The sequence below is a fragment of the Puma concolor genome, chromosome B1 (genome assembly GCF_028749965.1).
Source record: "Puma concolor isolate L17-30 chromosome B1, mPumCon1.1.hap2, whole genome shotgun sequence".
Taxonomy (NCBI): Eukaryota; Metazoa; Chordata; class Mammalia; order Carnivora; family Felidae; genus Puma; species Puma concolor.
In genome coordinates, this window is record NC_141670.1 from 63,864,642 (window position 1) to 63,888,367 (window position 23,726).

General features: G+C 41.2%; 1 protein-coding gene and 1 pseudogene across 1 annotated transcript; both read left to right on the forward strand.

The window, feature by feature from the left end:
* The first annotated feature begins 4,955 nt into the window (after window positions 1-4,955).
* LOC112858999 (protein FAM133B-like) lies at window positions 4,956-9,883 on the forward strand (annotated as a pseudogene).
* An 11,890-nt stretch (window positions 9,884-21,773) lies between these two features.
* LOC112858870 (tripartite motif-containing protein 75-like) lies at window positions 21,774-23,180 on the forward strand. Its single transcript, XM_025922226.2, is given in 2 exon segments — window positions 21,774-21,921; window positions 21,924-23,180. Coding segments are annotated over 2 exon segments (1,383 nt in total). The 5' UTR covers window positions 21,774-21,788; the 3' UTR covers window positions 23,174-23,180.
* Window positions 23,181-23,726: the final 546 nt, after the last annotated feature.

Below are 23,726 nucleotides of genomic sequence, written 5' to 3' on the forward strand. Positions count from 1 at the left end.
TTGAGCCATTTGCGTACAAGGACCAAAAGTATTCCCTTTGGTCCGGGGTGCTGGGAGGGAGCCAAGAGGGCCCTGGGAACCCAGCCTTATGCGCTCCCAGAGAGACAATGTATACCTAGGAACTAATGAACCATTCTGTACCCTAACCCACCAGGTCCAGTTACCATCTTGAAAGCCTCCTGGGGGCCAAGTGGGCCTAGGGGTTGGAGTAACTTTTATCCATAGATACATTCCTTTGTTGCCAGAATGGGGATTTTGAACCCATTAGACCCCCTCCTTGGCTGGGAAATATATGGGGCTATCCTTCCTTTAGGTAGGGGACGGGCAGGCAGGGGTGGCACCAGTTGGATATAAGGTTTCTTTTTTGTCCTGGGGGTCATCCCCAGAAAATATCCCCGAGTTTGCCCCCATGGGTTTATTTTGAATCATCAATGCCAATTGGACCACGGGGATGGCCATGATGAGTAAGAGAAGGGATACCAGTAGCTTCCCATTCGGAGGGTTGCTCTGCGTTGCCCTTCCGCCAACCACTCAGGCTGTGCCATCAGGAAGTCTGGATGGATCGGCTCCTGGCAAACAACAATGCTATGTGAAATAGCAAAGAAGTGTGTCCAGGCAGACTTATATTTACTGATAGGTATTGGACATATACATACATAACAGACATAAAAACCTAAAAACTCCAGAAGTTTTTTTATATTAATTAAAGAGAGTTATTATCTCTTTCACATTTTTGTCCTGCAAAAAAATTATCAACACATTAAGGTGGTTTTAACACTAGATCCTAAAACTGCCCATCCAGACTTATGTCAGAAGACAAAACAAGTACTAAATATGGAAAGACACAAACTTTCCATATAATCCCAACACATCTACTTTTTACCCTATTGTCCTGAATTTTGGAGGGTTTGATGCTGACGGGCAGATAGAAAGAGGCCCTATGGATTTTCCGTAGGTTTGTTCAGACTCTTCTTCGGAAATGCTTTTGCAGAAGTGCCTGGGTGCTTAAGTGAGTTAAGCATCTGACTTTGATTCAGCTCATGATCTCACGGTTTGTGAGTTGGAGCCCTGCATCAGTCTCTGTTCTGACAGCTCAGAGCCTGGAGCCCACTTCAGATTCTGTGTCTCCCTCTCTCTCTGCCCCTCCCCCACTCATGCTCTGTCTCTCTCTCTCTCTCTCTCTCAAAAATAAATGAACATTTAAAAAAAATGCTTTTACATCCTTATCACCAAAGAGATACTGCTGGCAAACTCAGGATTCAAGTGGGTGATGGGGTCCAAAACACATGGACTGGCTTTTTCTGGATCATGAGTTGGAGAGGTCTCATTTTTTAATATGAGTAATATAGGTCTTATATTTATACCTTCACCGATACTTTCACACAAAAACTTTGGCCTGACATCTCTATTGGACCTACTTCAAACTCTCTTACTATCTGTCAAATCACAGATGAGTTGTGAACTCGTTGGAACCCTGTATGTTGTTATATTTTCTTTCTGTACTATGGAATGTCCTTAAGATAATGTATAATCTCTGTTATGTTTTGGATAACATGATTTCAAGAGTTAGTGTTTTATGTTTTCAACATCAAGAGAGTCACTTTTTATTCTTCTATATCAATAACTAATGAGAATATAGAATTTGTGTTGTTTCATGGAAATGACAAGGGAATCAACTAGAAATTGCAATTTTGCAGTTCTAAAAGCAAAGACTTCAAACTGAGCATGTTTTATTTACCATTCACGTTTTATCAATGCCAGTAAATGTACTTTATGACTTCACCTCATGTTATATATACACGTGTCCTGTAAATTCAACAGTTTGTTAAGTGTCTTAGAAGTCCATGTTGACAATGGTTGGAAGACACAGATTTAGGCAGAAGTCTTCAGCCTTCTGCTTTGTTGGAGAAGTGGAAATCAGGAGGAACTTGGAAGTGTTTAGACCATTATTTAAAAACTCACTTCGTATAGAAGAATTCCAGAAAGAGATGAGGAGGGTGTATTTCACGAAATGGAAATTGAATCAGTCGTATGGGATCCTCCAAAAAGGGCTGACAAAATTCTCTTTTCACACAATAAACCAAGACAGAACTGAGTAGCTAAGTTTAATAACTAAGACATTTGCAGAGTTGGGTGACTAATCTTCGTAACTAATTCATAGGTGTCAAATTTACACTCTAGCAAAATTTATAAAATTTGAGTAAAAGAAAAATTATAATGCTGTTTTTCTCCTGAAATTTACTCATTTAAATTCCATACATTTTTATATCATATTATATTTATTATATTATATTATATTATATTATATTATATTATATTATATTTATTATGAGAGTGAGAGCAAGGAAGCAAGGAAGAGGGGCAGAGGGAGAGAGAGAGAGAGAGAGAGAGAGAGAGAGAGAGAGAGAGAGAGAATCTTAAGCAGTTCCCATACCCAGCATGGAGCCCAATGCAAGGTTTGATCCCACAATCCTGGGATCATGACCTGAGCCAAAATCAAGAGTTGGATGCTCAACCTACTGAGCCACCCAGATACCCCAAAATGGCATATATTTTAGTGTTCAGTCTACTTGTCTCATATTTCATACTACATGACCAGTGATTAACTCATAATAATTATATCTTAAATTATGGAATAGATGTGTGTGCTGTTTTACTACTCTTAACTCTGTTATTTTAGGAAAGCAAAGGATAAAGGTTTTGAGAACTCATTTTATAAAAATATAATTAATTTCTCTAGTAGTCAGCATTTTAATCATATTTTCCCCCCAGTTTTTAAGATATAATTGATTTATAGTCTATATAAGTTTAAGGTATTCAACATAATTTACATATATTATGTAAATATATTACATATATTATGAACTGATTACCATGGTAAGTTTAGTTAATATCTATCATCTCATAGACACCAAAAAAAAAAAAAACCCAACATTTTTTTTCTTGTGATGAGAGCTCTTAGCATCAACTCTCTCTTAACTCTCAAATATATCGTACAGCCGTGTCAGCTATAGTCATCAGGATGCACATTTCATCTCCAGCACTTATGTATCTTATAAGTTTGTACCTTTGACCACCTTCCTCCACCTTCCTCCCTCCCTGCCACCCCCTCTCTGGTAACTACAAGTCTGATCTTGTTTTCTATGTGTTTGGATTTTTTTTTTTTTTTTTTTTTTTTTTTTTTGGTTAAGATTTCACTTGTAAATGAGATCCTATAGTATTTGCCTTTCTCCATCTGATTTATTTCAGACACAGCGTAATGTTCTCAAGTTTCATCCATGTTGTCACAAATGTGTCATATGTGATACAAATGTCACTAAATCTTTTTTTAGTGACTGGATAATATTCCGTTGTGTGTGTGTGTGTGTGTATCCAGGAAGGGACTGCCTCTCCTTTGGTTACTTAATCCCTAGAGAGAACAAACAATTTGCCTGAGACTCTGGCTTTGATATGTAAACCAACCACTTCTGAGACCAGTCCAGCATCAAGCCTGCTTTTATTAGGGCTCTTGAAGCTCTGAACACTGCCCCTGAAATCACCCCAGGTACTGGACAAAGAGAAACCACCCCTATCCGAAGGCACCAATCCTAAACCTGTTCAGCTGCCTCACCCATTCATTCCCTTGAAAACTCCAATAAAGGCTCAAGCCTAGGCTTTTTCTATTGCCTCCTGACTAACCCTGGTAATTCCTGCATGACTCTGCATGATGTGGTATGCCCTCTCCTCTTGACAAATGTAAATAATAAACTATCTTTTCAATGGTAGCTGTTTCCTGATGGAAACAACAGTTGGCTTCATGTGTTGGCCATACGTGAGTAAAGTCAAAGCTTTCCATTTTTCTCAATGTAACAGCCCTGGCCAGAGTCAGATGTACCCAGAATATACTGGGGTAGGGTGGGGGCAGTCATTTCACTGATGAATGCGAATATCTCTTTAACTCTGACTGGGAATAATATATTCAATAGAAGAGAAGAAGTAATCTCTAAGGGAAAGAATGGACACAATCTACCAAATTAATTTTTTTTCATAAAAAATATATGTATGAAGACTAAACAGGGAAGCTATAAATCAAAGATGATATCAGCAGTGTATATGATTAAAGATTCATTTCTAGAACATTTTTTTTTAATGTTTTATTTATTTTTGAGACAGAGAGAGACAGAGCATGAGCGGGGGAAGGGCAGAGAGAGAGGGAGACACAGAATCCGAAGCAGGCTCCAGGCTCTGAGCTGTCAGCACAGAGCCCGACGCGGGGCTTGAACCCATGAACCGTGAGATCATGACTTGAGCCGAAGTCGGACGCTCAACTGACTGAGCCACCCAGGCGCCCCAATTTCTAGAACATTTCAAAATTTTTTATTGGTCTATAAGAAAAAGAAAACCTATTATAGATTGAACATGTGTTTCTCCCCAAAATTCAAATGTTGAGCCCTTACTTGGAATATAATGGTACTTGGAGGTGGGGCTTTTGGAAGTTAATTAGGTTTAGATAAGGTCATGATGGTGAAGCCCTCACAATGGGATTAGTCCTCCAATAAGAGGAGGGAAACCTGTTGCACCTGGAAAGGCCATTTGCACAGAGAGTGAGAAGGTGGTCATCACCAAGCCAGGAAGAGGGCCCTCCCTAAAACCAGAGCATGTTAGCACCCTGATCTCAGATTTCTAGCTTCCAGAACTATGAGAAGTAAATGCGTAAGCCATCTGGCATATGATATTTTGTTATAGCAGCTGGAGCTAAGACAAAACCTGATATAAAAATGGGCATATTATAGAAGGTATATCAGAGTAGAGAAATCATTAATACTTCACACAAAAAAAAGACAATGAAGTTTATTAGTAATCAGGAGATTATAATTTAAAACTGCAGTGTGACAGAGGACTTGCGGGGCACCCACTTTGGCCGCCTCTCTGGCTCCCTCGGTGTCTGACCGTGTGTTTAGTCCTGCACCCTGGGGAAGCGGGACAATTGGGTGGCCTGTATGAACCCGATAGCAGTGGCCAGATCAGGGATCCAATCCAGTCTTCAGGGCCAACAATCCAAGATTATCTGAATCGATCAAGGCCTACCTGGGAAGAAGTAAAAGAACAGCTGGAGGGATACCTGGGTGGCTCAGTCAGTTAAGCATCTGACTTCGGCTCGGGTCATGATCTCACAGTTCGTGAGTTCAAGTTCCGCATCCAGTTCTGTGCTGACAGCTCAGAGCCTGGAGCCTGCTTCAGACTCTGTGTCTTCCTCTCTCTCTGCCTCTCCCCGATTTGTGCGTGTGCGCGTGTGCTCTCTCTGTCTCTCTCTTCCTCAAAAATAAATATTAAAAAAATGAAAAGAAAAGAACAGCTAGAGAAGAAAAAGAAAGGCCCTAAGGCATTGGCTGAATTTGAAGAAAAAAATGAATGAGAACTTGAAGAAAGAACTAGAAAAACACAGGGAAAAATTAAGTGGCAGTGAGAGCTCATCCAAAAACAGACAGAAAAAGAAAAGAGAAAAGAAGAAATCTGGCAGGTACTCGTCGTCTTCTTCACCAAGCTCTGATTCTTCCAGCAGTTCTTCAGATGCTGAAGATGAGGATGAAAAACAAGGAGAAAGAAAAAAGAGAAAAAGAAGAACCATTCCCGTAAATCTTCTGAAAGCTCCATGTCAGAAATGGAATCGGACAGTAAGGATAGCTTATTTTTTATTTTTTTAAATTTTTTTTTTCAACGTTTATTTATTTTTGGGACAGAGAGAGACAGAGCATGAACGGGGGAGGGGCAGAGAGAGAGGGAGACACAGAATCGGAAACAGGCTCCAGGCTCCGAGCCATCAGCCCAGAGCCCGACGCGGGGCTCGAACTCCTGGACCGCGAGATCGTGACCTGGCTGAAGTTGGACGCTTAACCCACTGCGCCACCCAGGCGCCCCAAGGATAGTTTAAACAAAGAAAAAGAAGTCAAAGGATCCAACTGAGAAAGGAAAGGACATTAAAGGAGTCAGCAGAAAAAGAAAGATGTATCCTGAAGATACACCTTTATCATCTGAGTCCTTATCAGAATCAGATCATACTGAAGAAGTACTAGCATGGGAGGGTGGGGGAGAAGGTAAAATGGGGGCTGGACATCGAGGAGGGCACTTGTTGGGACGAACACTGGGTGTTGTATGTAAGTGATGAACCATGAGAATCTACACCAAAAACCAAGAGCACACTGTACACACTATATGTTAGCCAATTTGACGATAAATTATATTTAAAAATAAATAAATAAAATAAAATATGCCAGCAATAAATAAATAAATAAAATATCTTGGCTAAATAAATAAATAAGAAGAAGTATGAGCAAAAAAGAAGAAACGCAGTGAAGAATGAGAAAAAGAAAAAACAAAAAAGAAAAAGAACCATAAGACACACAGTGAGAAGGGGCGTCTGGGTGGCTCAGTCGGTTTAGCATCCAGCTTCAGCTCAGGTCATGATCTCACACTCCGTGAGTTCGAGCCCCGCGTCGGGCTCCGTGCTGACAGCTCAGAGCCTGGAACCTTCTTCGGATTCTGTAACTCCTTCTCTCTCTGCCCCTCTGCCTCTCGCTCTCTGTCTCTCTCTCTCAAAAATAAATAAACATTAAAGAAACACAGTGAGAAGAAAAAGAAGGCTCCTAGTTCAAGTCCTGACTCACCATAACATTAAGAAAAATCAGGATTCCCTTACAAAGTGCAATGTCTAAGAAAATTTCAACTGTGAAAATTATGACATAATTACTAAAATGCATGAATTTTCTTGTTTTTACAATTATTCCTGGACTGTTGCTACCTAAAATCCATACTGTGTTTAATGGCATGCTTCAGATGCCGTTGTGTGAAAGGGCCGTAACTGTTGCCTCTGTTTGAACATCTGTTTTTTTTTTTTCTTTTCCAGTGCTTAACGACTCTGGGAGATAATACATTGCAGTTGCACTACTGGCTAAGATATTTGGGGATAAAGTTAATATTTTTGACTAGAAGTATCTAATGATAAATCAACAGAAATCGAATCTGGATATATCATTAAGATATAATCAGAAATGATCAGATGACTCTAGTTAACATTTTGAAATAGGGATTACATTGATGTTTCAAAATCCTTACTCTGTAGATAAGCATATTTTAGTTTTCTCCTCTTAAATACTTTTTTACCTGGGAAGGAGCTTTTAGGGTGGGGAGGGGTGGTTCGCAATCTCTCTCTTTAGCTAGCAGAATAGCGTGCCTTTTCTCTTCATACATCCTATGTTTGTGGACACAGTAGCCATGCTTCATGGGGAGGTCAGAGCTGTGGGTACAGCAGTCTTGCCCTTAGACATCCTTGGACTCTTGTCATTTGCTGCTTTCAATGAACCAGAGTGACAGCCCTTTGCAGCACGGCAAAGCCCCAAAAGCTCTGGGATTTATCTCCGCTTCAATGATACTGTATTTTTTTTTTTTTAACGTTTATTTATTTTTGAGACAGAGAGAGACAGAGCATGAACAGGGGAGGGTCAGAGAGAGGGAGACACAGAATCTGAAACAGGCTCCAGGCTCTGAACTGTCAGCACAGAGCCCGACGGGGCTCAAACTCAGGGACCGCGAGATCATGACCTGAGCCAAAGTCGGCCGCTTAACCGACCGAGCCACCCAGGCGCCCCGATACTGTATTTTTTTTAGCATTAGAATGTGTTACAGCATTTGAATTAATTTTGACTACGCTCTGGCTTTGGAGAGGAATCATTGCAAACAGACACTGGTACTTTTTGCACTTGACAGCGAAAGGTTCTAAAATGCATGTTTTATGCTGTTAGTTTTAACCAGTCAGGAAAATTTTACGCACCCAGTGATCGTTATTTTATTTCTGTATGCCTTTTGTTTAGGCTGCCGGGTTTAGCTTTTATTAACTCCGTATTCTTGCTACCTAAAATCCATACTGTGTTTAATGGCATGCTTCCCGAGATACTTAGCATGTAAAAAAAGCAGGCTTTTGACTTTTTTTTTTTCTTTAGACAGCTTCGTATTGAAGCTGAGACTTACCATAAACAAGATGAGTGGCAGGCCTGGGATGCTGTGTCTTGTTACATGAAGCTATTGCCAGAATCTTAGTGAATATAACATTTGAGAAATTTGTCTTTGTATATTCATAACAAATAATGACAATTTAAATGAGAATTACATTATTGCTCTTCCTGTGTCATATTTTCTTTATTTTTAAAAACAAATTTTTAACGTTTATTTATTTTTGAGACAGAGAGAGACAGATCATGAATGGGGTAGGGTCAGAGAGAGGGAGACACAGAATCTGAAACAGGTTCCAGGCTCTGAGCTGTCGGCACAGAGCCCGACACAGGGCTGGAACTCACGGACCATGAGATCATGACCTGAGCTGAAGTCAGACACTTAACCGACTGAGCCACCCAGGCACCCCTCTCCCTGTGTCATCTTTTACTAAGATTTTGTGCTTCATTTCCACTCCTGAATTGTTTACTAGTAACGTTAAAAGGAATTGATAAATCATTTTCGCTTTACATTTTTTATATAATCAGGTAACATGAAATATAATTTGATGTACAATTTTACCTATTACAGAGGACATGCTAATTATAGTGGTGTATGCACAAAACATTTTGGCATGACAAGGGGCTGAATAAATAGCTATTTTACTTAAAAAATAATAAATAAAAATAAGATAAAATTACAGTGTGATAGCATTCACACCATTCAGCTAAGCAGTATTCAAAAGAGTGGTGATACCTGTATTAATCATCAAGGCGGCCAAACAAAATACCACAGACCTTTACTTTCTCCCAGTTCTGGAGGCCAGGAGTCCAAATCAAGGTGTCGTGGGTTCGTTTGCTTCAGAGGCCTCTCTCTTTGGCTTGCCAATGGCCTGCTTATGCCTGTGTCTTCACATGGCTTCTTCTATTTACCCATGCATCCACAATGCCTCTTCCTGTTCTTATAAGAACACAATCATACTGGACTTTGCCTAAGTTACCCATTGTAAGCTCATTTCTCAGTTCTGTATATTGAAGATAATAATAGTCGCTGCTTCAGAAGTTAGCTACAGAGATTCAATTAGATAGTTATTTATTTATTTATTTATTTATTTATTTATTTATTTATTTTTCAATTAGATTTTTAGACAAACGCTTGAAACAGCGCATACAACGTGGTTAGTCAGTAAAATGTAGCTATGTCACGCAAGTCCAAGCTTCCTCTGCTCACACTACATGACAAGCCAATAAGTCGAGAGGCAAGATGCTGGGGGCAAAGAAAGTGACTTTATCTGGAAAGCCAGCAAACCTGTGAGATGGCAGACTATTGTCCCAAAGAACCATCTCCCTCCTGCATGAAATTTGAGCTTCTTTTATGTTAGGAAAAGTGGGAAGGGGAGGGAGCCAAAAGATGACTGACCTCTGATTATATCTGAGGAAGGTGTGTAAGTTCTTTGTCTCTAGTCAATTGACCTTATTGTAGAGGAATTTAGTCATATCATTTCTGTGAATCTTAAATATAGCATAGTCATTTCTACATGTACTCCCTTATCTCCTTGGGCGAGATATATTTCAGGTGAAAAGCAGAAGTTTGCAAATCTTAGCTGCAACATGTCTATGTGCAGGGCCAAGTAGAAGTTTCTAAGCTCCAGGGCACAGTAGCAGGGAAACAGAAGCAACGTGGAGTTAGTCATGCTAAGTTATAATTCCCCAACATCAACGTTCCGTTCCATAATCTTGTAGGATCAGGACAAGGGGACATCATCTCTCATCTGACTGCTTCTTGTTGGACAGGGTCAAAGAGAGGCAATTGTGGAATAGAACAATTTGACCAGACTTATGAAATATTCCGGAACTCTCTTTTTGCCATTGGGGTCTTAGAAGCAACCCTAGGCATTTGTCCCCCTAAAATTGAGTGAATTCTCTTTTTTTAAGTTCATTTATTAATTTTATAAGTTTATTGATTTATTTTGAGAGAGAGAGAGAGAGAGAGCACAAGGAAGAGGGGCAGAGAGAGAGGGAGAGAGAGAATCCCAAGCAGGCTCTGTGCTGATGGTTTGAACTCCCAAACCATGAGATCATGACCTGAGTCAAAATCAAGAATCAGATGCTTAACCAACTGGGCCACTCAGGCACCCCTAAAATCAAATAAATTCTTTTAGGAATCCAGGGAAAGGGACTTGAGAACCAGTTTCCTATTCTGATTCACGTTCCAAGGTTTGTTGGATGCAAGTAGTCTGTTGTCTAATTTTGTCAATATGGGTTCTTCTGAGGAAAAAATGTAAGTGGAGCAGGTGGTGTTTAACTATCGTATAGACTCTGCCTTGTTCAGCAAGCACCTGGGTAATTAATAAGAGGCATTTCTAAGGAAACAATAGAAAAACACAGCGTGGAGCAAATTATAGATCTAGTGTCTGAGTCTAAATGCTGCCAATAAGAGGATTTTTAGGTGCTGCACTCAAAGCATCCTCAGATGGAGTGAGTGCAGGGCAGACATAATCTGATGGATTTTTCTGGTTCATAGTGCCAATGACTCTGGTGATCCTTCTGAGTGGCCCACAGAGTGATGGGAGCTATTGCAACAATTTCTCTGATATTTCTCTCACATTGTCCAGCTTCAGTTTGCAGGGATGTAGGAAAGACAGCAGTTTTAGTTCTCAGTGATTTCAAGTCAAGAGAAGGGAGAAAATTGGAAACCTTAATTTGGAGAGTCATAGCTAGATAAGTAGGAAGAAGAATTCAGGTTCTAACCCAGTTTAATAGGCAAACAACCAACACTCAAAGACAACCAGAACTAGAATCTAACATCCTCTAACATCCACAAAGGTGTGTTTTCGAAACATAATTTTTCTCTCTGAAATCACCCTCATATTTATCAGATAGCCAGATTAAGACTAATTTATTTGTAAAATAAATTTAATTTTAACACACCTGGCCTAATTATTTACATAAGTGCGGCAAGAATACCACATAGGTCTTTTCATTCTGCTTTGCTGGAATGTTTTTTGTTTTTTTGTTTTGCTTTGTTTTTTGTTTTTGAGAGAAAAAGTGGGCACACATGTGCCACTGGGGGAAGGGCAGAGGAAGAGGGAGAGAGAATTCTGAGCAGGCTCCACATTCATTGTGGAGCCAGACACAGGGCTCCTATCCCACGACTGTGAGATCAAGACCAGAGCTGAAATCAAGAGCCTGATGCTTAATCAACTGAGCCACCCAGACACCCCTGCCGGAACATTTGAATAAGGAATTTCAGATTGAACTTTTTAATAGCCTCCCAAGGCCAGAAGCCAAGCCAAATACTTGCCATACCTATAGCTTTGGGTGAACTCCTCCCTTCTAGAGGTCTCCAAAATATCCTGAGATTCCTACATTTGCCAAGGAGTTACCTTCTTTACTCACTTGGTAAGGCTGCTGGGAGCTCTGTAAGCAATGTATCAAGCCAAAATTTCCGAGGGGTTCTATTGGCTCCCAAACTCAACTTTATTTCTTTAAAGGTGTCTTGTCATATCTGAGTCTCTGCATGCCTCTCAAATATGACATTCCAGTCAAAGCTTTGGTAATCTAACCAATGTTTTCAATGGTGTTCTTTTACAAGGAGAAGATTTTCATTGAACTTAAGCAAAAAACTATAATTGCCATGAAAGAATACTCACTGAGTGTTTCTGAATTCTGGATGGTTCAGGTAGGGAGAAATCATCAACACGTCAATGTGTTTACTTTCCAGTTTCCCTAAACTGGAAAAGCAAACATTAGAGAGCTGTCAGTGTTTCAGACAAGAGTAATAAAAACCATAATCATCTTTCTCAATTCTTGTTCCTGTTACTAATTCTTGTTACTAATTCTTGTTCTAATGTTACTCTTTTGTGTTCTTCTTTAAAAAAACTTTTTTTTATGTTTATTTATTTTTGAGAGAGAGAGGGTGTGAACAGGCGAGAGGCAGACACAGAATCCAAAGCAGGCTCCAGGCTCCAAGCTGTCAGCACAGAGCCCGACGCGGGGCTTGAACCCACAAACTGTGAGATCATGACCTGAGCCGAAGTCGGATGCTCAACTGACTGAGCCACCCAGGTGCCCCTCTTGTTCTGTTTGAATGCAGTTTTTCCATTAGTTCTGGAAATTCTTAGTTTAGTTTTATGATCTTAAAGATATGAGAATCTTGTGTTTGTCAAAAGTCCTTTTTCATGAATCTCCTTAAAACTGAAACACATTTGTAAGTGTATCAGCGTGAAATAATAATTGTAAATGACAAAAGCTTCAAAATGGCCATGGTTAAAAATCTGATGGGATTTCATTACATTGTAGTTGATAAGGAAATTTGGTTATTTTTGTGACACACAGCATTTTAACAATTAGGAGTACATGTGATTACCTTATATCAGGGCACATTAAAACTTGAGGAATTTTATATAATTTTTGGAATAGTTACGGCATTTACCCACACAATATAAGCTAAGAGGATTTATCATCATTTCTTTGACAATGCTTCCCATGTAACTTAACATACAAAATAAACAAGCCTAATTGCTTAAAAAGACTTTATTTAGAATTTGAATTTTTTCATAAGTTTGTTAAAAATATCAGAAAGTTTAGGGGCACTTGGGTGGCTCAGTTGGTTAAGGGACTGTCCGACTCTAGATTTTGGCTGAAGTCATGATCTCAAGGTTCACAAGATCGAGCCCTGTGTTGGGCTCTATGCTGACAGCATAGAGCCTGCTTGGGATTCTCTCTCTGTTTCTCTCTCTCTCTGTCCCCCTCTCCTGTTTGTGCATGTGTGTGTGCTCTCTCTCTCGAAAAATAAATAAATAAACATTTAATTAAAAAACTATGAGAAAGTGGGGCACCTGGGTCGGTTAAATGTCCTACTTTGGTTCAGGACATGATCTCACAGTTTGTGGGTTCGAGCCCTGCATCAGGCTCTGTGCTGACAGCTCAGAGCCTGGAGCCTGCTTCGGATTCTGTCTCCCTCTCTCTCTGCCTCTCCCCCATTGCACTCGGTCTCTTTCTCTCTCCCTCAAAAATAAATAAACATTAAAAAAAAAAAAAAAAACTATGAGAAAGTTTTTAAAAAATCAGATTAAAACACATACCTAAGTAGGATTATAGCTCATTATGAAACTTAATGTTTAATTATCTATTTAGCCCAGGTGGCAATAAGAGATTCTACAGAAGGATATCTAGTTGTTAGCAAAACTTAGGTCCTTTAATATTGAGAAGATTTAGTTTTCTTAAGTAATCAAAGACCTGATGAAGACAAAACATAGACATTTTGTTCTGGGGTAGATAAAAAAACAAAAACAAAAACAAAATCACCCTTTGTTCATAATTTCTTATTAAGAGTAAACCAACAGTCCAAGAAAACGTTGTCATCTTAACAGAGAGAAAAACCAAATTCCAATCTCTTACTAGTGTACTGTTAATACTCATTTACTCCAATTTTATTCAGTCCTGACCATGCACACATACCATTCTTTTCCAAAGATTCTCCTTCACAAACTTTCTACAGCTTTCTTTTTCATTAGATTTTGTCATAAGGCTTCCCTCTCTAAACAATCAGTCTCAATTTAGGACAAAATCACTTTTTCCCCCCTTCAATAAAAATGTATTCTCACATTCTTATAGCTTTCTTACAAACTTCCTATTTTCCCTGCATACAAAGTTGCTTTCCTTATCATTTCTCACAGTCTCAATTACATTTAACAGAATTTTAACTTTTAAAACCTTAATCTCCAGTGAAAACTAAATAGTAACCAATTTTGAACCATTACGCCAGAATTCTTTAGAACTCTGGAAAATTTATGGAGATATTTCTTGATTTCTAGAAATGTGTTTTTTCATGGTACAACTTTCAATAAAGCACAAAACATGTTCACCAGCAGACCTAAATTTATCTTTAGTTTCTCTGTAATAAGAAGCCAAAAAGCAGATAAACCTATGTTCAGGAATGAATGTTTCAGTATTTTATTTTATTTGGAAAAGACTTATATATCCAATGAATTCAACTGAATTTACCATTTAACCTAGCAAAACTTCAAAGTTTCCGGTCACCAAAGATTTTGGAAGCTATTAAAAAGTCTACCTATACTCTGGTTTCTCTTCAGATCGCATAAATCTTTCGCCTTATTAAAAAGTCTACCTATAAACCTTTTTATTTATTTAACATATTTGCTCTTAACAATTATCCATGAAGGGGAACCTTGGTGGCTCAGTGGGTTAAGCATCCAACTCTTTTTTTTTTTTTTTAGTGTTTATTTTTGAGAGAGAGAGAGAGCACACGCGCACACACACAAGTGGGGGCGGGGCAAAGAACGAGGGAGACACAGATTCCTTAGCAGCCTCCAAGCTGTCTGCAAAGAGACAGACTCAGGGCTCTAACTCACAAACTGTGACATCATGAGCTGAGCCGCTTAACCAACTGAGCCACCCAGGTGACTCTTGATTTCAGCTCAGGTCATGATCTCACGGTTCCTGAGATGGAGCCTTGAGTCAGGTTGTGCACTGACAGTGCAGAACCTACTTGGGGTTCTCTGTTCCCTCTCTGTCTCTGCAACCCGCCCCCCTCCTCCCATTTGTGCTCCTGCTTGGGCTCTCTCTCTCAAAATAAATAAATAAACAGTGAAAAAACATAATTACGCATGAAAACTTTGTGAGGCAGAAAAAATTAACCACCATTTGAAGTCATTTTTGCTGACAAATTACAACAAAGATAACATGAGTTTATTTGACATTTAGTCAACTTTGGTAAAATGAAAGTTTTATATTTAATGCTGATAACTCTAAAGACATGTCTATTTTAATTAAATCAACACCTTTGAATTTTAGTTCTCCAAACATCATCCCAGATTATGTGAACTTGAAAAACATTTGGGTTAGTTTCTGTCTTTCTGAGTTTTAAAATGCCCAATTTTTATAAGCACTTGCTTTTAAAACAATTAAATAGAGCTCCTTTCAAAATTAATTTTGAGCAATAGAGAAAATATCTCATATTTAAAACTCTTACAGACACATATACACAAACAAGATATAAACCAAATCTAGCCTTTATTTCATTAATATTTTTGGAGAGGACATTAAAGACCCAATTTCCAAATATCTCTTTTTTACAAAACAAACCTAATTGCAAGATAGCATTACAATTTATGGATCCATTAATTAGTCATTTCCCATTTTCCAATTAGAACATAGCTGGTTTTAGGGGCACCTGGGTGGCTTAGTTGGTTTGACTTCAGCTCGGGTCATGATCTCTCTCTTCGTGAGTTTGAGCCCCACACCGGGCTCACTGCTGTCAGCCGATCAGCACAGAGCCCCTTCAGATTCTGTTCCCCTCTCTCTTCCTCTCCCCCATTGTTCTCTCCCCATAAATAAATAAATATTAAAAAAAAAAAAAGAACATGGTTGGTTTTGTCCAAAGTACCACAAGCTGCATCAACAAACAAAATGAAGCCCAGAGTACCTCTGTGAGTATTCATTCTTCGCCAAAAGTCGGATTTTCACCAACTGAACTAAATGGCTCTCTAAACCAGCTAAGAGACCCAAACCAAACCCCTCTATTTGGAGAAAACAGAAGGGGAGGAAGAAAGCTAAGAGTCACTAATATTGTAGAGATCATTAAAGTCCAGTTTCCAAATATCTCCCTTTTATGAAACAAATCTAACATGGGTAAAACTCCAACGATGATTCCCCTCTCCAGCAGGGTGCCCAGGACAAATGCAAACAAACATCTTTTGTTCCCCAAGGAAAAGCCAGTACAGAAGGGAAAGCAGTTCCTGGTTGTACATGCAGGAATGACTTACCCTACTTTAGGGTCCATCAGCTCACAGTTTGTTGAATTCACTAGCCCCAGCAGCCTAGTGCAGGGGCAAGTCAAAGAAGTCAAGTCCAAGAGGAAGCTCCTGGAACAAATTGTCCTGACAGTTGCTAGGGAATCCCTGATGCAGGCCAGTTGGCTGTGACCTGGCTGGCTTGCTAAGTCTGCAAAAGGGTCCAAGCTAGTCCTGCTCACCTCGGGACAGGCCAATAAGTCGAGAAGCAAGGAAAGCAAAGCAAACCAAGGAGATGCAGACTACTGTTCCAAAGAACCATCTTCCCCAAACCCCCAGCATGAAATTCAAGCTTCTTTCATGTTAGGAAAATGGGGAAGGAAGGGGTTCTTTTTTTGGGGGGAAGGGGTTCTTCAGAAAACATTCATCATATTTATAATATTTCCCATTGAGGCTTTTCCTTTAAAATGCCAACACATTTGGGGAGCCTGGGTGGCTCAGTCGGCTGAGCATCCGACTTCGGCTCAGGTCATGATCTCACAGTTCGTGAGTTCGAGCCCCGCATCGGGCTCTGTGCTGACAGCTCGGAGCCTGGAGCCTGTTTCAGATTCTGTGTCTCCCTCTCTGCCCCTCCCCCACTCATGCTCTGTCTCTCTCTCTCTGTCAAAAATAAATAAAAAAATAAAAAAAATAATAAAATGCCAACACATTTTCTTTGTATTTTCTTTGTATTTATTATTTTTGTTTTGTTTTCTGGTTTGGTTTTTTTTTTGGGGGGGGGAGAGAATCTTAAGCAGTCTCCACACTCAGTGCAGAACCTGACTTGGGGTTTGATCCTATGACATTGGGATCATGACCTGATCTGAAATCAAGAGCCAGACGTTCAACTGACTGAGCCACCCAGGTGACCCCAAAAGTTTATTTTATTTTTATTTAAAAATGCCAACACATTTTAGGGTACCTGGGTGGCTCAGTCCGTTAAGTTACTGACTTCAGCTCAGGTCATGATCTTGCAGTCTGTGGGTTGGAGCCCCATGTCAGGTTCTGTGCTGAGAGCTCAGAGCCTGGAGCCTGTTTCTGATTCTGTGTCTCCCTCTCTCTCACTGCCCCTCCCCTGCTTGCTCTCTGTTTCTCTATCTCTCAAAAATAATAAAAATTAAAAAAAAATTTTTTTAATGCCAACACATTTTAAAATGAAGTATAAGTAGGGTGCCTGGATGGCTCAGAAAAGCATGCAACTCTTGATCTTGGGGTCATGAGTTCAAGCCCCATGTTTGGTGTAGAGATTACTTAAATAAATATTTTTTAAAAATGAAATATATGTGCTCATACAGGACAAAAACAGATGAAACATAGCCATTGAATAGATAGGTTCCTCTCATTTGGAGATACACAAAGAAGAATGTTCTATACAAAAACACATATAAAGCATATAAATATTTGCTTTTATTATGTATAGACTATTTGGAAAGATTCATCAAACTCCTTAAAAAGCCTCTACCTCCTGAATGAGCACAAAGAAAGAAGTTGCTACTGAAAGCTTGTCTGTTGCTTATGAGCCTGTGGAGGTTGAGAATTACAGAATGAGTTTGTGAATTAGAAAACAGAGAAAGGACAGTTTCTGGAAACACCTCCTTTAAAGGGCTGAAGATATTAGAATAGGCTGACAAAGAAAAAGCCACATCTGCTCAGCAAATCATGCATCTAATTGAGAGAAACGACACGAGGATTTTTCAAAGCATTCAGTGGATTCAGAAACCTGATCACTGATGGAATTAGAGGGGAGTTTAAGTACAGGAGTAGAAGGAGGTGGGAACAAAGGACAATCAAATCTAGCTTTTGCCCAGAAGATGCAATCGGAGAGGAAGATGGGAAGTGTCAGGAGCCTGTCATTTCCCCGAGGTTGATTGCACCTGGGGTCTTTCCAAACCGACAAAGGATGGGAAACTCCCTACAAGATTATAAAGCTAAGCTGAGTCAGATTCTTAACACAACAGTTAACAGAGAACATGGACTATGTTGCATCCTCCCACTCAGAGCAGGCAAGACTAAGTGCTAGTCCAGGAAGGGAGGAGCCTGCAGTCCCGGGTGGGTGGAGCCTACAGCGGCCCCTGAGGCCTTAAGAACTCAGCACAGCTCCCGACCCAGCACAGAGCAAAGACCTGATCCTGCAGTGGGCACGCAAGCGTGTCTTGGGCCACAGGTGAGCAGGCACTCAGGGAAGGGACCAGAAGGAGAGGAGAAGCAGAGCAGGAGCAAGGGCCGGGATGAGCAAGCTGCAGACCAGGGACTAGGGTGGCCCTCGCGGGAGCCTCACCGCAGTGGTTGAGGGTGGGAATGCAGGAACTGACCGAGTTGCAGTGATCTGGAAGGCTTCAGACAGGTCCGGAAGGGCTCGGTTGGGTTCATTTACAAGAGATTTTGTAACCGGCAGAGTGGATAATTTAGTGGGTTCAGAGAAGGAGTCAGTAGCAGAAGGGGGCAGCTGTGGGTGTGCATGTGACTCGACATTGGCTGCTCACCTGGACCCCACCTGAGGGAGGTGTGGGAAAGTCCCAGGGGCTTCTGCTGAGCACCTGCTGTGTGCCAGATGCTGTGCTCGTTGTGGTTGTATTTTCTTCTTTTTTTTTTTGAAATTTTTTTAATGTTTATTTATTTTTGAGAGGAAGAGACAGACAGAGTGGGAGCAGGAAAGGAGCAGAAAGAGGGAGACACAGAATCTGAGGCAGTCTCCAGGCTCTGAGCTATCAGCACAGAGCCTGATGCTGGGCTCGAACCCACGGACCATGAGATCACGACCTGAGCTGAAGTCAGACACCTAACCGTCTGAGCCACCCAGGTGCCCCTGCGGTTCCATTTTCTTAACCGGTGAACTTTGGTGAAGTGTTTATATATGTGTGTGATTACTTAACTGAAGATCAATTAAGTATTTGCTGATATTTTCATATGGACACATATACACCCAATTTCTTTTTTATGTTGTGATCAACTATACGGAATTTCTTTGGGTGATAATCACAAGATTTATTAGGTGTTCCAGGGATTTTAACATGATTTTATCCAATATTAATCTAATTTTGAGGACCATGTTAAGAATAATCAGGAAATCTATAATGAAGCAAGCCAATTAAGGGAAGAGCGTTACAAACAGTGGAATTCTGTGTCACGCCAAGTTCCTATTATTTAAAACCAACACATCTGAAAGGTTGTTCTCGGTTTGTATTTATACTTACACGTAAATAAAAAGGGAAGATGAGGATAGTTACCCTTGTTTCAGGTGTCCCTGAAAGGGTTGGGGATCAAGCAACTAGCCCCAGATGACACAGGTGAAATCAGACCCTCACAACATCCAGGCAGTGAGACCCTCAGCCTCAATCCGGAGATTTCTGTGGGGTTAGAGGAGTGTGGCCAGGGAAGGTGGGGGTGGGGCTGAGGTGGTTGGATGGAAAGAGCACGTGGGCGGATTAGGATCACAGAGGAGAGGACTGCAGGGACCAGGGGGCTTTGAGATGGAGAGAAAGCTCAAAGGAGGTAGTAGAAGTTGCCTAGGTTAGAAAGGGAAGATTAGCCTTTAGGAAAAAAAGCTTTAATTACAGAACAGTTCACTTACCTATAATAGTAGGAAAAATTATAATGAACTCCCATGTACCAGGACACCTCCGTGTACAATTATAAATTAATTTCCAATCTATGTATAGTCCCAGCAATTCTCGTGTGCTATCAGTTTGAGGCAAATCCCTAGGCATCTTCAGATTTCATCTGCAGACAGTTCCTTGTATATCACCTAGAAGATCTTTTTTTAAGTGATGTCTAATACCATTATTGCCACTTAAAATAATTAGCAGGTTTTTATGAGATATTCACCTTGCCAAATTGAATTCTATTTTTATCCTGTGTTTTTTAATATTTATTTTTGAGAGACAGAGAGAGAGCAAGCGGGGGGGGGGGAGAGGGGAGGGATAGAAAGAGAGGGAGACACAGAATCTGAAGCAGGCTACAGGCTCTGAGCTTGAATTCAAGAATCGAGAGATCATGACCTGAGTCAAAGTCAGACACTTAACCGACCGAGCCACCCAGGCGCCCCTTTATCCTGTGTTTTATTTAAAAAAAAAAAAAAAAAAAATTTTTTTTAACGTTTATTTATTTTTGAGACAGAGAGAGACAGAGCATGAACGGGGGAGGGTCAGAGAGAGGGAGACACAGAATCTGAAGCAGGCTCCAGGCTCTGAGCTGTCAGCACAGAGCCCGACGCGGGGCTTGAACTCACGGACCGCGAGATCATGACCCAAGTGGAAGTCGGCCGCTTAACCGACTGAGCCACCCGGGCGCCCCTAAGTCTGCCTGAATCTCTTAAGTTTCCCTGGGAGACAGGCTGAAGGGATCTGACACTTTGGGATGGAGGGGAGAGTTATAAGGGTTACAGCTGAAAGAAGGAAGAGAAAGACTGGCTTGGCTAGGAGGGGGCAGTGCACACTGAAAACAATGGTTAGCCTTTTATTTTTTTTATTATTTTTTTTTTTTAAATTTTTTTTTTCAACGTTTTTATTTATTTATGGGACAGACAGAGACAGAGCATGAACGGGGGAGGGGCAGAGAGAGAGGGAGACACAGAATCGGAAACAGGCTCCAGGCTCCGAGCCATCAGCCCAGAGCCTGACGCGGGGCTCGAACTCACGGACCGCGAGATCGTGACCTGGCTGAAGTCGGACGCTTAACCGACTGCGCCACCCAGGCGCCCCAATGGTTAGCCTTTTAAAAAATGTTTTTATATAGAACATGCTAAACTTATAGAATCGAAAAATAGTATAGTGAACCCAATGTGTCAGTTTCCTGGGGCTCCATAGCCAAATACCACACGCCAGTTGACGTAAACAACAAAAATGTGTTCTGTCACAATTCAGAGGCTGGAGGTTGAAGGTCAAAGTGGCATGGGTTCGGTTTCTCCTGAGGCCTCACTGGCTTACAGATGGCCTCCTACTCACCTGGCTTTTCCTGTACGCCTGCCCATACCTGTATCTCTTCCTTGTGTAAGGACACCAGTCATATTGTATTAGGCTTCACCTGACCAGCCTCATGGTTAACTTAATCGTTGCTTTATAGACCTTACCACAAAATAGGGTTACGGGGGTGCCTGCCTGGCTTAGTAAGAAGAGCGTGTGATTCTTAATCTCAGGGTCATGAGTTCAAGCCCCACGTTGGGTGTAGAGATTACTTATAAATAAATAAGCTTAAAAAAAAGAAGACATTATTTTAAAAAATAGGGTCACAGTCTGAGGTACTGGGAGTTAGGGCTTAACCATGAATTGGGGAGGGCACAGTTCAGCCAACATCTCATGTATGCACCCAGTAATTATGCCCCCCACTCTTCCCTACCCCTCATTATTGTCAAACAAATCCTAGATATCATAGGGTTTATAAGTAAATATTAAACTATGTCTCTTTCAAGTATATGTAGAGTCTCTTCATTAACAAAACCACATTATTCCCCTTTTTTAAAATCATCGAATATCCACTATTAGTTATGCAAATAACTACAATTATCTTTTTTTAATTTTTATATATTCGAGTACTGGAAATAAACCTCATAAAACATTGCCAATGATATATGTGCTCCTTATCTCTTTAATATATATTCTTTTTTTTCCTCATTATTCTCTTGAAGGAACCTGGTGAATTGTCCCACAGACTTGCTCACATCTGGATTTTGCTAACTGTGTCCCCACGTCATTGATTTCCATCGCCACCTGGAGTTGTGGCTCTTTCCTTAGAAGAGGATTACGTAGCAAGCTTCGATTCCCAGCCATTGAGTAAAGGTTACAAAAATGCCAGAAGCAGAGACTGATTGGGGGCTGTAACTCCTGGCAGCTGCTGCAGAGCTGAAGGGAAAGGAGCGGAAACAGGCTCCAGTGGCTACAGTGTGTTGCACATCCGGGAAACCTGCACCTCCTGGCAGCTTTTGAAGGAACAGAGAGAAGGCCGAAGAGTCATCGGCTGCTGACTTTTCTAGCTCCCAGAGATCCAGGCCTTTCTGAAGGGAGTTTCCTCAGACACACACCCTGACCACGCAATGGCCTTTGCAGCCTCCCTGGCTGAGCTCCACGCAGAGGCCAGCTGCCCCCTCTGCCTGGATTACCTGAGAGACCCAGTGACCATTGCCTTCAGGCACAACTTCTGTCTCCAGTGCATCCAGCAGTGCTGGGAAATCTCCAGCACATCCTCCCCTGTCCTGTCTGCCTCCACCACTGCCCCGACAGGAACTTCAGGAGGAACACGCAGTTATGTCACGTGACTGGTTTTGTCCGGCAGCTTCCTGGCGCCAGGGGCAAGAGGAAACTGCAGGACGAGAGACCCCTGTGTGAGAAGCACAATCAGGTCCTGGCCCTGTTCTGTGAGAAGGACCTGGAGCTGCTGTGTCCCCAGTGCAAAGCCTCCTCCGACCACCAGGACCACCCCCTGACGCCCATTGAGCAAGCTGCGGCCCGCCACAGGAAGAAGCTCAAAAGCTACATTGAGCCCCTGAAGAAGCAGGTTGAAGATGCCGAAAAGGGGTTAAAAATGCAAGTCTCAAAGTTATTTCAGTTGAGACGGAAGGTCGAAAACCGAAGATACAAACTGCACTCTGAATTTGAACAATTTAGGCATTTCTTGGGAAAGGAGCAGGGTGCAATTCATATTAGGTTATTAATTGAAGAGAACCATGTTCAAGAAAAAGTAATTGAAGGCAAAAACCAGATGTCAGACTACCATTCCACACTCAGGAGTCTGCTTAGTGCAATAACCGAGAAGTGTTTGCAGACAGACCTAGATTTACTGACCGGCATTGAAAGTATCCACAACATGTACGAACACCTAGAGATCCCAGCAGCCTTTTCATATAAATTAAGGAAGGAGATTTGCAGTCTCCCCCCACAGTATTTTGGGCTGCAGAAAATGATCAGCACATTTCAGGTCGATGTGACCCTCGATCCCGAAACTGCCCATCACAACCTTCTTATCTCGCAAGATAGGAAGACGGCAACGTTTCAAAAGATGAAACTGAGTGGTGCTCGTAATCCCCAAACATTCACTTCTTACCCAGCTGTCCTGAGTTGTGAGGGATTTGATGCTGGCAGGCATTTTTGGCAGGTAGAAATAAGAGGCCTAGGCGAATGGTCCTTGGGTGTGTGTAAGGAGTCTTTCCCCAGAAGGGCTCTTATAGCACCAGTGCCAAACAATGGCTGCTGGCAAATCCAGTTCTGGACCAGTACAGATGGCACAGAGGATTCAGTAAACCTCAAGCACATTGGCATTTTTCTGGACTATGAGTTAGGAGAAATTTCGTTTTACAATTTGAGTAATAATTCACATTTATATACGTTCAGTGAATTTTTTTCAGAAAAACTTATGCCTTATTTTTCCATTGGGCCTTCTTCAAAATCGCTTACGATAAGTCTAGTCAAAGATGAATCCTGAACCACCTTGTAAATCATTCTGTCTGTTCCATCTTCTCCCCATGTTAGTGGAAAATGCTTGCATTAAAGAGTCTGAGTTCATTTTTGATGTTTGAAGCTGATGTCTTTTAACCCTTACCCCTCTGGCTCCACCCCCTGCCCCGCACCTGGATAAGCTGTTAGGACAGACTGGATGTTCCTTCACTGGACTTGGTGAGGTGGTTCTAATTAAGAAAGTCCCTGCTGCAGAGGCTCTTACCCCCAGTGCCTCTCCTCAACCACCAAAAGAACCCCCAGTGGGTCATCTTTGTCCCTTCTCTCAAGCCATTTTGGATTGGTAGCCACAATGCTCTCCACAAAGAGTCTCACTATGTGAGTAATAAACCATTTGATACTCACTTGGTGTGTTTGTGGTATAGGAGCCAGGGCAAGCCACCCCAAAATATATCAAATGGCATATTAGTTATTTCACATTAAAGCTACTTAGGGGCGCCTGGGTGGCTCAGTTGGACTGTCAATTTTGGTTCAGGTCATGATCCCAGGGCCATCATGGGATTGAGCCCCATGTTGGGCTC